Genomic DNA, 13,226 nt, shown 5'->3' with positions numbered 1-13,226 from the left:
CCGCGATTCTCTTCCCCTTTCGAAGCACACACATACACCCTTGAAGCAACGTTAATACCAAACCGCCCCCCCTGCACCATTTCTCCCTAAATTTCCCCCCATTTTCCGTGCTGATATACTTTATAGCCGGCGTGCTTATAGACGACTTCTGCGTGCACACCATCTCCCTCTCAACGCGATAGATATCATCTCTTGACTCAGTAAGTCAACCAATACGGTTTCAATTAAATACTTATTGACATTTCTCTCATTTGGTTGATTGAAAAAGTTGAGGTGCAGGTGTACTCCAAACTCTCGATTATCTCTTTGAAGTGCACTCGATTTATGCTTGGAATTTGTTTTAGGATTAATCTTGGGTTATCTTAGATTTACTACAAGCCTGCAATGAGATATGGAGAATGCGCCATCTTGTGTTGACACTTGCAAGTTTATGAGACTTGTCTGTTGGTGAAGAGGATTTTTCATGCGCTTTGTTATGATTGTTTTCTAACCATTGAATGCATTCAAATGATTTTTTTTTAATAGAACTTCGAGTTATTATTGATGTAATGAGTTGTTGGCGAAGTATAATTGAATTACGGATTCGTTCAGAATAGCGGGACCATGGGTTTGAGGTTGACAAACTCAATGTTGAACTTAACATTAAACGGTTTGACGAAGTTTACAAGGGATTGTTCTCGTAATGGAATTCATGCGGTATGTGCTAGAAGGGATAGTGATTTAGGATTGAAATTATCGAGAGTGTCATTGTACTCCAGCGAGAGCCCGAAAAAATGCTGGCAGTGTGATTTTCCTTACAAGTCTGACTTATTCTGCCAGAAGTGTAAAACACTCCAAGAGCCACCAGAGTCTCTCGACTATTTCGATATTCTTGGGGTCAAGAAGAATTACGATGTACAGGATAAAGAGATGCGGAAAAAGTACAGGGCATTGCAGAATTTGCTGCATCCTGATAGGTTTGGGAATAAAACTGAGGTGACTAATTTATTCATTCAGTATATTTCATTTCGTATGAAGTATCAAAAGAATCGTGAAGTTGTGAGATATAAACCAATTGAGTAATTAATGAATATTCATTTCAGAGAGAAAAACAATATTCTGAAAACTTGTCGTCCTTACTGAACAAGGCTTACGCAACGTTGACAAATCCACTTGATAGAGGAATCTATTTATTGAAATTGAAGAATCTTACGATTCCTGAAGGAACAACTAGTTTAGACCCAATGTTTCTCATGGAGATTATGGAGAGAAACGAAGAAGTTCAAGACGCCGCGAATAATAAAGATAAAATAAAAAAATTAGTCGTGAAAAATCACACGATATTAGAAGAATTATCCAGGTATTCTCGATGCTCCAGCAATAAAATTTTTTTCTACCCTTTGTCAATATCAATTCAATTGCATAATTCCAGAAAAGCGTCAGAGGCCTTCCACAATAATGAACTCGAAGAAGCAAAAAAAATTCTAGTGAAGATGAAATATTACGCGAGTTTAGACGAGAGACTGAAGAAAATCAAACAGGATTTGGGGATTGTAGACTAGATCAAACAAGGAATCTCTTTTGGGAATGAATTAGCACTGTAAATAAATAAATACTTTAGAGAACTTTATTCATACGAATTGATTATCTTTCTTCCACTGCTCCAGCCACTGACAGACCCTATTAACATTATCTTCAATTTCCTGTTGCGTGTTGCTCTGCAATTCATGAACAATTTCCTCTTTGTACGATGACTTTGCCTCGTCTAAAATTGTCTGGAATATTTCACAATCAATATTGTCCTCCAGTTTCTTCCCCAGGTAGCCTCTGGCTGTGAGTCGATCATAGAGAATTGTATTGCTGGTCCGAAGAACAAAAACAATATCAAACCATCTTTCTGGAAAAAAATCAGCCCCATGGTAGTCAACGATGTTGCCACCCTTTCCCATGTACGTCTCCATGCTGTCCATCAGCTGGGAAATTAAATTATCATATCAGTATTAAAAGCAAATCACTTAATCATAATAAAATAAAATCATAATTATGAATTCGTCGGTGATTTATTTTTCAAAACTCATTTGATTCGACTAACTTTGTCTTCATCCAGCACAGGACATTTGTATACTTCATCGTACTCTTCGAGACATCCATTTTCAATGGCTAATTTACTCACATCCCGCCAGGTCAAACCAGTTCTTTCTGCTAATTTCTGAGCCATTGTGCTTTTACCTACTCCAGGAGTTCCTACAACCAGCAATTGACAGATAATCAACGAAAATTAATGATTTTCACGATTATGTCCAACAACGGATATATTGCAAAGAAAGGATGGAATTTTTTAAAATATATATGAATGATTGAATTTAATCGTGATGATTCAAATTGACATTTTCAAATGCGTTATTATTTATTCGTTCAAATTTTTTAAATGAAAAAAAAAAAATAGTCACTTACCTGTTATAAGGATATTTGGTGCTGTTCTTGTTGTCGTAGGCATTGCGCGATTGAAAGTATCTGTTGAAATTTAAAATTGTAACAATTGCTTGTCTAACGCCCCATAAACCAGAAGATATATTATTCAAAATCAATAATTCACTGTCAGTTTGGACGTCCACACGGTCCACACTCTGGAGTGGAGTAAACAAAGATTTCAGGTTATTTCTCCCATATGATCGAGTGCAGAAGTGTTTTCATTGCAACGACTGGCGCTGGGGGTTGTTTCTCAGTTTTTTGAATTTTCTCAGAAGTGTGAACAATGGTAACGGAAAAAACGGTCGAGCCTTGGTGAATATTGCTCTTTTAATTATTAAACGGACGGTTGAGTGATTTGTGTGCTTTAAGTGTGTGTGGGAAATCATCGAGCTGTGTTGTTTGGCTGAATGGTCTACTAAACGTAAGTCCCATCGGTTTTTATAGTACTCTTCAAGTAGCATAATTGATTTTCCAAGTCTGTCAGCTTCTGTGAAGAAGATGAAGATGAACAATAGAAAATTGTTGGGGTTATTGTTATATGAGGGATGGCAATGGTGTAGGAATTTAGAATGATCGTACTTGAAGATATTTTTGTCGTTGACTATCGGCCATTGCCTCTGTTTTTATTACAAACCCCTTGTACCTCTCTTCCAACATATTCACTAGACTATCTAGTTCGCATTGTTTTTCAGAGCTCAGAGAAGTCGATAGCTCGTTGTGTTGTTCCTGTAGGTGCAGTTCTAATGTTTTCATCTCGATCTCCTTATTCTATGTGTATTCAGAATTGAAGTGATTCACAGGAATAAACGACAGGAAATGAAAAAATTAAATGCGCTACTTTCTCCATTTCGAAGATCTTCTGCTTGTAGTCTAAAATAATCTTCTGTTTCGACTTCTCCAGCTTCAGGAGACACTTCTTAAGACTTGATATCTTTTGGATGAGTACTTGATTCTGTTGTTTATTCGCTTCTTCCATCTCGTTTCGTATTTTCATGAACTCATCTTTCATGGTGGAACATTGATCATTCAACAAAGACTGCAATTTAGCTTCCTATGGGGGGAGAACATATATATTTCGAGAACATTGGCAATAATTGGATTATACCTCTTCGGACTTTGATTGTAATTTATTTTCTAATTCTTGAAGTCTAGTATTCAATAGAAGAATATTTTTTTCCTTCATTTCGTTTTCCCTTATTAAATCTCCATTAATTGACTCCAAATGTTTGTATTTCGATTCAAATGCTCGCTCTCGATCGGCTTGTAACTCTTCCTGATTTTCCTGCTTCAGCCTTAATTCTTCTTCCTGTAAATATGGGAAAATGAGGAACAAAAAAGGCGAATCAATTCAGGCGAATTAAATCAACTCCTCAATTTTCTTGTGAACTCCTCTATCACCTTTTCCTGAGAAAGTTTCTCTACTTTTAACGTCAACTTATCAACTTCTTGGCTTAATTGTTCACTCTTCATTTCCTCCTGCCTCAATTTAAACTTGAACCTCTGGACCTGCTCATCCATGGCATCCCTGCACCGATGGATAATCTCCTCGTGGCAATCCTTAATATTCTTGTTCATCTGCTGCACTTGCAAGACCCTACGTTTCAGTTTACCTGTGAACTCAGCCTCCTAGACATTACAAAACTCTCTCACCTAGATTTCAAATCGCTTATCTCCCCATTTTTCTGTTTGACAGTCACTCGAAGTTGATGCACTTCGTTACCATCCTCGCGTCCTTGTCTCCGTATTAGTTGTTGATTTAGGTACTCATTCTTCGCCTGTAAGCCTCTAACAGTGTCTGTCAAATGGTCGATTTTCTGCTGGTGAATATGCAATTGAACTTTGGATGTATTCTCCAGACAGAATTGAGCTTTTGGTGAAAGTTCGGATCTTCCATCTTGACTGAGTGCTTCGTCCGTTTCATCCACTACCTCTTGTGATTTGGGTGGTGATTCGGGCCGAGATGGCTCTTTACTTCTCACCCAGTGGTGTTTACAGGAACGAGCTATTTGTGTGGAGGCAGAACTCTCACTGCAGGAATCTGTCTCTGTGACCTGACGAGAATATCAATGCAGACATCGAATCAAAATTGATCATCGCCATTCAATGTTCTTTCATTTTCCATTTTTCGATGGAAATATGGATGAAATTGACGATTAATTGATGCGAAAGCCTGCAATTAAAAAAGAACTTACTAATGGCTTTTGATAAGGTACCAATGGACCTTTCGATGGCGCTCTTCTGAACACCCCCTCGATTTGTCCATCTTTTAATCTCCAATATAACTCTGCGAGGTACTGGTTCCTCAATGGTCGTTGGTTCTTCGCGTAATTCAGTCTTTCAATCCATTTCTTGCAAACTTGAGCTACTTGTGGATCCTTTAGACGCGAAATATAACGTTTTGTTTCACCTATAGTCTCTTGATAATACTCATCTAGTTCCACATCGGATTCCTCATTCTGATCTTTGGACTTTGACATGTTCCATTAAACAAAACTAGAATTGTTTCTTACACTTCTTCTTAGAGATCTTCATTTTTATTATTTCATGGGAATTTCGGTATTTCTTAATTGACAATTTCGGTGGACTCACGTGAAAACTGAATATGTCAACAAATTCACGAAAGAATTGAATAACTGTGGCGAGTTTGACTGGAACGTTTTTTTATTATTATGTATATCCGGCCGAACAATTAAAAAATGAAATTTAATTATTTCATTAAAAAACTATATTATATTTGCTTCTCTATAGCTATGAACATAAAATTCCAGAATAAAATAATCTCAGAATAAATTTTCTAGATTAAACTTGAAAGTTCATCTGTTATTTACATTTTTTTTTCCTAGGAGTTGCTTTGACAAGATCAGTTAAAAAATTTATATTGTAAAATTTCACTAGTCAATGCAGACTCAGTCTCCAATTTTACATTATAAAATATTTAAGGTAGAATCATTTGACCACGACTATTGATTTTAATTTGATTATCGGCTATCTGTTTGAGTTCAAAAAGCTTGTTCTTCATTGGTTCAAGATGTGTGCCTGCCCACTCGTCTATTGTGGGAGGAAAAAAGATAGCTTCCATTTGAACTTTCAGGTAGGACTCTAGGGAAGTCAGTTCGAGAAGTAAACTGAAAAAAGGAATAATGCAAATAAGTTTTCGCATATTAAATTAATGTTACTCATAACCCACGAAATTTCGACATGTACTCACTCTGTCAGCGCTGGAATGAGACTTTCTAATTGCATTGGATTTGTGTAATTATTAGCAACTTGCCAAGGATTCATCCACGTTAAAATTCTATAAATAACGGAAGAATATATTTTGACAACCTCTTGACCCAGACAATCTCCTGAATATATTGGACGGATATACTTACTGATCACTATTGATCATGCCGTCGAACTTTATCTTGAAGTTCAAAAACCACTCGATCCCTCCGCTTAATTGCCACCCAGGATAGGAGAGATTAGTGGGTATTGGTGCAGGACGTTCTGGACTAATGCACATTGGGTGGTCAATGTACCCAAGACTCTTAGCAACTTGCATGTGAGTTTGCTCGGTGTAGCCATGGAGCCATACCCTCAAACACAGGGCCAGTGAAGGTATCGCTGTGGGTAGAAGCTCACACATTGTTGCATAATGATCATATCTCGACCAACCAGTTAATGCAGTTCCCCGAAATTCATTGATTTTATTGCCATGTGTGCCAAGTTCCTCCAGCCACCTCTCGTGATTACTAACGTGATGACTCATCAGTGGAATTTGTCGAGCTGACCCTGTAGCCCCTTTAAAAGCCGTTGCTGCCCATATGTTTGGGAATACTGCATTGTATTTCGTCCATAAATCTTCAAGTACAGACAAAATTCATAGGATTGAATCGAATTGCAAAGGATCGAAGAAACAATCAATTTCAGGAGAAGAAGGAGGCAAATTATTACTTACCTTGGGGGAGTGAAAATGTTTCTCTTGAATTATAATGCCATATCATTGGTTCAACATATTTTCCAAAATAATACTCTGAAAAATAATCGAACACAAAATCATTGGATGATTCCATCCTATTTTACCAGTTCACTACTGCGACAAAACGAGTCAATCATTAAATACCGTTCAAAACCTGCAAATCGGTACTCCTCAGCATGTCATCCCAAATGATGATCTTCAAGCAGGGACGCATCTCCTTGATGTACTGCGCAGTGGCGAGCACATGCTCCAGGTAAAGGGTGGATTTGCCATGTTTGCTCAAACTAGCCCGTTTGGAGCATAGAGAGCACAGCCCAAGGTGCCAGATCTCGTCTCCTCCAATATGAATGTATTGGATATCAGGGTGGAACGATATAATCTGAGTCACCAGTGATTTTACCAGGGGAAGAGTCGCAGGATTCGATGGGCAGATTGAACTGGGGAAATTCTCCACTTCCCTGAGAGATCTCCATTCGTCGTGTTTCAGGACAAACTAAAAACGACATTCGATAGTCAAAGTCAATGAATGAAAATCCCCAATCCTCATTCAATAAAAAAAAAAGTAATTCATTAAATTACTTATTATAATGATATTTACTTCCAAATGCCCGAATGTTTGAACTAGGGGAACAACAGCGAGTCCACAGTCTCCAGCAATTTGCAATATTTGCAAAGCTTCCTGGGCTGTGTAGCCACATCCTAGACTTCTCGGTCCATTACTTCCAATGCAAGAAAGCTCTCGATTGTATGGAAATGTGTCTTCCCACTCCAACAACAAACCTGTGGCACCCCACGTTCTTAAATAAGGGAATAACTGAAATACACATTTTCATGTGATGTCCTAGACCCATTGTTGACATATCAAGATAAACATTAAGTTGTTCATTCATCTCACGAACCTTTTCAAAATAGGCAACTCGGGGTGGAGCACCTTTGAGGTCCAGATGAACTAGTCTAAAATTTACATAGAATATTTTCAGAACATACGTCACTATTTGCACGTTGTTTGAAATTTTTTTTTTTTTTGCGCATTTTGTATTCACCTGTGCGATCCGAACGTGAAATCATCCATTTTTCCTTCATTTTACTGCACAGTTCAATGAAGCAATTATATTATTTTTCTCGTCTGCTCTTCACTCTTCCTCGTCCCGGGATTGGCACTCGCTCTTCCTCGAACTCCAAAATGGGAAAATCACTACGGAGGAATATCGTTTATGACTAGTGCAATAGGAATCTTTACTCGCGTGAAATGTCGGTCCTTGCCTCCGGCTCGGACGATAATGCCACGCAATCAAAAAATCCTATTGCACTCGTCCTGAAATATATTAAAAAATAAAAATGGTGCAATCATTGATTTTATTTTACTATATATGGTTCTAAAAACGCGACACAACCAATATTATTCCACTTCTTGCCAAGCTGACGTCTAGATATTGATTATGGTAATTTTAAACGGCCTGGCGGGCTTTTTAAATTTACCGTGGAGTCAGTGATTAATTCCGAAAAATCTCGATTGAACTGTATTTTTTGGGATATCTCTTCAAAAATTACGATTTTTCCCGGTACAGTTAGAGATAGATGTGAATTTTATTATGGGTATTTATTGTTAGGTTTCTTCCGAAAGATTGGCAGGTTTTGAGAAATTAATTTATAGACATGAATTGTTCGTTTTTCAACATTGATTTATTATACACAGTCGGGCGAACGAAATCGCATTTTATTTTTCACCAAGATAATAAATTAATTATTATCTCACCAGTAATGTTGTTCCATTTGTACAAAAATTATCTGACCCAGGATGGCAAACTACCTATCCAACAGATAAAAACCTCATCTGCTTTGGCTCAATTGGTTCTTCTAAAATTATACTCCGTTGTATGTTTAATCGCTGCAGTCTTAACATTATAGAAATAGATCGTTAAATATTTTTAAATCAATGCGAAGAATAGAGTGCTTCCATCATCGAGCTTACATCGCTACAGTCGGGGAACAGAGGGAAAACGGGGACTGAATATTCAATAATAACCAGTCGGTGATTTACAAAAGATAGGATCGTTCATTTTCATATTTTCTTGTCATCATTAAAAAATTGAGCTAATCTTAAAAATCTACGATTCAATCAAAATAGACGTGGACAAGTGAATTCATTGGTTATACTCGTAGACATCAATTTTGTTCTCGAAACACAAAAAATTGAGAAGAGCATTGCAAAATTGAGAAAAAAAATGACTCCATAACACTCACAATCACACGACAAATAATAACCAACTTCAGGATCTGATTCGTCAGTATCTCCTAGTTAAGGACATGATTACAAAAACTTCGTCAATCATTACGTCATTTAAGCATTCGAAAAAAAAATTAACTTCTTCGTAATCGGCAGTATTTAAACGAAACGAATGTGCAAATCGCATTGAGCATGAGATGAGAGGTAAAATTACATACATTAGTCAGTGAGTGTCAAATTGATTGGACTCTCACAGTGAAATATGCTCGTCAGTATAACAAAATAAATAAATTAATTACGGAAAATTTGGCTCTCATGCTTTGCTACTACGACCATACTCAAGGATTTGCTTGTGGTAGAAGAGGAGATATCTGGAACATATAAAAAAATGCAGGAATTTATTCGCCGTTATTAAGACAATCCATTCGAGTTGTCGTTGATACGATTAAAAATACACACCCTTCACTGGTCAGAACGTCCTTGAGTCTCGCCTTGGTAATCAGATGATCATCACACTTGAACCACTGATCCCTTTGTTGCCTTATGAATGCAGTATAGTGGCCAGTCTCAAGTGAGCCCTCATGGTTAATAACGGCAAAAAGCGAGTATCGATTATCACTGAATGCCGCGTCTTCTCCATTTTTAGGGAGGCCCTCGATAGAATCACTGTTATTGTTGCCATTGCGCTTGTGTGACATAAATGGCGACATGTCGAGCTGCTCTGGGAATGAGATAAACGTCGATATTTTCTTATCCTGGATACTCGAGTGCTCGAAGCGCTTCAAATGGAAACTAGCGACAATTGGGAGTTGCTTCATTGTTAGCTGTTTCGTACTCTCCTGATAAGTTTGACATTTGCTGCATTTGATTTTAGCACTCGAGCCCAGATGCTCAGCTCGAGTGAAACGCTCTAGACAATCGAGGAGTGATGTTGGGGGTCCATTGCTATCTGAGCCAGATGCACCGGCTGTTGGACCAAGATCCAGAGATATGTCCCAGAATGGATCGATTGTTGTGGAGACTCCACTGGAGACAATTCAATTTATTGAGCATATGCTAATAAATGTATATGGGAATGCAATGGAATTTTTTTCGTTTAACATTCTCAATAATCCACCAAAAATTCATTACTTACTTGCAAGATTGACACACAACATCACTCTGCAACCCTCCAGTAAATATCTGATCGATAATACAGTTGCAATGATGTGGATTATCTTTAACGAAAATCGGCGCAGCTTCGCAGTGTCGGTGGAGTACATCCAGAGTAGCAATGAAAAATTCATGAGCATCCTGCTGTTCATAACCAGCCAAGTGTCTGGCGTGTGTCCATATCAAATGGAGAAGTTTATGGAGTGTGAGCGGTGCTTTGCTCCCTGAATAGAATTCTTGAAAAAGATGGGACACTTCACAAACCAGACAGCGACTTGGCTGAGGGCAGTGGTGACGATCAGCGAGAAAATAATCTCGCAGGAGTGGAGTATGGGTGAGGGCCTGGACGATGCAGTTCATGAAGCACGTGCTGCCTAAGTTTATGAGACCCCTCAGACCTGTGTTATTTTTCCATCATCAGATATACGCCATAACTAGATAAGTCATGATAAATATGGAAATGCTGTTATACCAATTGTTGAATTCTCGACAACGCGCCGCCGACGTGGATGTTTTCTCAGCAATTCCGCCTCGACCTGGGTCGGCTCCCAGGCGCGATAGAACTCTCCTAAGCTCAAGGATTTCGCTGATTCGCTCCATTGTGCCTTGGCTACTGTCAGTAACTCCCTGTCGTATACATAATCTCCACATTGGAAGCACAGAATATTACCGTAACAAAGATCCACAGCTGAAACGGAACGTGCAAATCCATTACATAATTCACCGGCAAATAGTTCAAATCCATCTCTCTGTACAGCATTATATAAATTGACAGTCATAAAAATCCATAGCTATTGAAAACTAATCAGAAACTATGGTCAACCAATGAAATACCTAAAAAATGTTTCTTCGTTTTGGCATGTTCCTGAATGTGACCACCGACGTAGCAACCAAAAAATATACAGTGCAAGCAAGAATGCAGGCGATCCTTGTGGGTCTTGCAAGTATGACATAAGCAGCTGACGGCCTGCAAAAAAATATTCTCATCAATGATATGAAGAAAAATTCATCTCCAACCCCCAATCCCTTACTCATTATACTACTCCCCACTAAATTCGCCGGAAAATACGACAGTCCCCATAAAATATTATTGCTCTTTCTCGTGAATGCCTCTTTAATTTTTTTCATTGGCAACTGTATACAAAAGCCATAAAAAATCAAAGAGCGCGTGTAATTGGAAGAGGAGCATTGTGAAAACGAAGAAATTGATTTGACGAGTGGAAGGCGAAACGCACAGGGTGACCCAAGTCTAATGTTCGACCCTGGAAGACTGAATGAATCGTCCGTGTGGGCCGTGTCACGTATAGAATCACAGGGACTAGTGTGCATGTAAATACAGGGTGTTTGCATTTTCGCCAGTACCCCAGTATACAAACCACGAGTCTTGTCAACCCTACAACCGAGCGTTATGATTATAACCTAAACATCAAAGATGAAATCTGGGCAATCCCAGCCTATCACCAAAATGCTCTGACCCCTCTCGGTCCTTCGCAATTTAATCTGACCATTTATCAAATCTGGACTGATTCATCATCAACTTATCAGTAAATTGTCGCCCAAAAAAAGCTTCGAAAGACCAAAATTAAACCGGCTCATATCCTCGTAAAAACTTGCTCCAGAAATCTCAATAGTTGAAAATAAAAAAATATCCCACCTTCCTGATGCGTGCCTCTGCCGAAGTACTAGTGACAAAGTAAGAATGTATTACTTTGTAAGGTTGTATTCCCTTGGCAGCTTTAAAATTATTCAAGTGTATACAGCCATGGTCGCTCATCTCACTCCAACAATAACGGCGGAGATGCACGAGACTCTTTCTCGTTTTCTCAATCTCAGTGTGTCGCCAGTATGCTGACGTTTTTTATCCACGTAACCTCCACAATTCCACTTGTCAAGATTATTTAAAATGCCCCAGTCAGTTTCACGTTTTTGATACGTGAAAAAAAATCCAGTGGGACTTGTGTATTTAACCGGGGCGTAGCACGCTGGCCTTGGAAGGATCACGCGTGTCGTTGACATGGAAAAGCGCGTGAGCCCTCCAAATAATTGATTGCGTGTTTTTTTCTATCCCTTTTTAAAGTTGAGTACAAATTTATTGGGTACTCCTCTTGCCAACTTCACCTGAACTTCTGCAGTCAGACTGTTGGATTACACCTTTGGTGGATTTTAAAGACCCCTTGGGAGCGATGGAGCGAGTGAGAGATTTTCGGGTAATAATGGGTGAGAGAGGGAGAGTTAGTGAGTTGTTGAGGGAAGGGGGGAGGGGGCGGCCCATGAGACGACGAAAAATTTGCCAGGACGCTCGAGGAGTTTATGATGTTGGGCCACGTTTTGCCCCACGTTTTCAACACCCAGGCGCTCACGGACACCAGCCGGTCACTGCAGCGGCGCCGGTACAGATCACTCGTACCCCATTTCCCCTCTTTCTCCCAAATCCCCACTGCCAGGATACTTTACCGGGGATACAGTTGTGTACTTGCAAACATCCAGGGCCCCAGTATTCCTGGAAAGAATATTCTCCTATTTCAAGAATATTCTCCACCCTTTTTCACCAAATTCCTAGATTTTTCCTTTCAATTTCAATCTATCGAACATTTTTCGTTCAACAACATAAAATAAAATGATTTTTGGATTTTTTATTTAGAATTGCGAAAATTTTTGACAAAGAAGGCTCTACGATAAAATTTAATTTTAATTTCATTAACTTAAAGTCATAAGACGCTAGGACGATATATGTTAAAATTTCATAAGTCATTATAGTTTCTTACATTTCCATTCAGAAAAAAAATAAGAAATTAAAAATTGAACTCTCCTAAATTGAATTCAATTTCACAAAAAATGTTGATTGAGTGAAATAATGAAATTTGAACTGTTGGTTGAAATTCACACATTTGGTGAACGAATATTTTTATCGGGGCATACCGTTAATTTCCTTGAACTCGGTGAGGCATAACTGTGGGTTTAACATTGGTGACGTGTTTTCGGGGTGGAGTAGAAGGTTTTGGACGGATTGCCAGAGCCTAGAATAGGGTCATGGTGGTTTTGCAGAATTTGCAGGTAGGTGACCAAAGCCGGGGAATTTCCTAGAAGAAATGGGCAGATGTACAGCCCTGACCCCCCACCGCTCTCCCCTCTCGGCGATCAGGAACAGCTGCGCACCGTACACACCAATGAGGATTGACTAAAGTAGAGGCTCAGGTCTGGGGGTTTGAGTGACCCCAGCGGCATCGTAGTGCACCCCAGGAGAGGGAGGGCGCCACACGCAGAGGTGGGGAGACTGCTCGTCAGCCGACTCGGTAACTGCCTCAGGCCCTCAGTAGCAATCCTGCTGTCAGAGGGACCAGGCGACGGAGTGAATATTATATCCTCGATTGTCATGCTCCCCTGATATTTTTTCAAAAATTTTGAATTTTCTAATTGCAGTGAGTACCTCCTCGA

At 39.1% G+C, this 13,226-nt stretch overlaps 5 protein-coding genes across 6 annotated transcripts; 1 reads left to right on the top strand and 4 right to left on the bottom strand.

Moving 5' to 3' along the window:
* The first annotated feature begins 156 nt into the window (after window positions 1-156).
* Window positions 157-1,615, top strand: Hsc20 (iron-sulfur cluster co-chaperone protein HscB-like protein, mitochondrial). 2 transcript variants are annotated; one of them, XM_011300284.1, is made up of 4 exons: window positions 157-200; window positions 345-975; window positions 1,083-1,339; window positions 1,412-1,615. In XM_011300284.1, the coding sequence occupies exons 2-4, from the start codon at window positions 604-606 to the stop codon at window positions 1,539-1,541; spliced, it is 759 nt and encodes a 252-aa protein (XP_011298586.1). In that variant the 5' UTR covers window positions 157-200; window positions 345-603; the 3' UTR covers window positions 1,542-1,615. The 2 variants fall into 2 exon arrangements, with proteins under 2 accessions (XP_011298586.1, XP_011298587.1); XM_011300285.1 differs by lacking the exon at window positions 157-200 and having other exon boundaries at window positions 586-696; window positions 759-975.
* Ak6 (adenylate kinase isoenzyme 6) lies at window positions 1,585-2,624 on the bottom strand. Its single transcript, XM_011300287.1, has 3 exons — window positions 2,434-2,624; window positions 2,072-2,223; window positions 1,585-1,952 (listed from the first exon to the last, which is right to left on the bottom strand). Exons 1-3 carry the CDS (start codon window positions 2,474-2,476, stop codon window positions 1,611-1,613), a joined length of 537 nt encoding a protein of 178 aa, XP_011298589.1. The 5' UTR covers window positions 2,477-2,624; the 3' UTR covers window positions 1,585-1,610.
* Window positions 2,625-2,757: 133 nt separating this feature from the next.
* LOC105263818 (trichohyalin-like) lies at window positions 2,758-5,007 on the bottom strand. Its single transcript, XM_011300282.1, has 7 exons — window positions 4,644-5,007; window positions 4,102-4,502; window positions 3,850-4,045; window positions 3,557-3,757; window positions 3,290-3,502; window positions 3,031-3,219; window positions 2,758-2,938 (listed from the first exon to the last, which is right to left on the bottom strand). The coding sequence occupies exons 1-7, from the start codon at window positions 4,926-4,928 to the stop codon at window positions 2,867-2,869; spliced, it is 1,557 nt and encodes a 518-aa protein (XP_011298584.1). The 5' UTR covers window positions 4,929-5,007; the 3' UTR covers window positions 2,758-2,866.
* A 184-nt stretch (window positions 5,008-5,191) lies between these two features.
* LOC105263819 (hexosaminidase D) lies at window positions 5,192-7,844 on the bottom strand (the record flags this gene model as incomplete). The annotated part of the gene is given in 8 exon segments (XM_011300283.1): window positions 5,192-5,576; window positions 5,660-5,746; window positions 5,826-6,294; window positions 6,392-6,466; window positions 6,557-6,905; window positions 7,011-7,226; window positions 7,312-7,366; window positions 7,456-7,844. Coding segments are annotated over 8 exon segments (1,470 nt in total). The 3' UTR covers window positions 5,192-5,386.
* Window positions 7,845-8,267: 423 nt separating this feature from the next.
* On the bottom strand, window positions 8,268-12,170 carry not (non-stop). The gene is made up of 6 exons (XM_011300281.1): window positions 11,446-12,170; window positions 10,626-10,758; window positions 10,264-10,479; window positions 9,775-10,189; window positions 9,099-9,665; window positions 8,268-9,010 (listed from the first exon to the last, which is right to left on the bottom strand). The coding sequence occupies exons 1-6, from the start codon at window positions 11,563-11,565 to the stop codon at window positions 8,953-8,955; spliced, it is 1,509 nt and encodes a 502-aa protein (XP_011298583.1). The 5' UTR covers window positions 11,566-12,170; the 3' UTR covers window positions 8,268-8,952.
* Between the last annotated feature and the right edge of the window lie 1,056 nt (window positions 12,171-13,226).

The sequence above is a fragment of the Fopius arisanus genome, unplaced genomic scaffold (assembly GCF_000806365.1).
Source record: "Fopius arisanus strain USDA-PBARC FA_bdor unplaced genomic scaffold, ASM80636v1 scaffold00016, whole genome shotgun sequence".
NCBI classification, from domain to species: domain Eukaryota; kingdom Metazoa; phylum Arthropoda; class Insecta; order Hymenoptera; family Braconidae; genus Fopius; species Fopius arisanus.
This window is presented reverse-complemented; position numbering and strand designations above follow the sequence as displayed.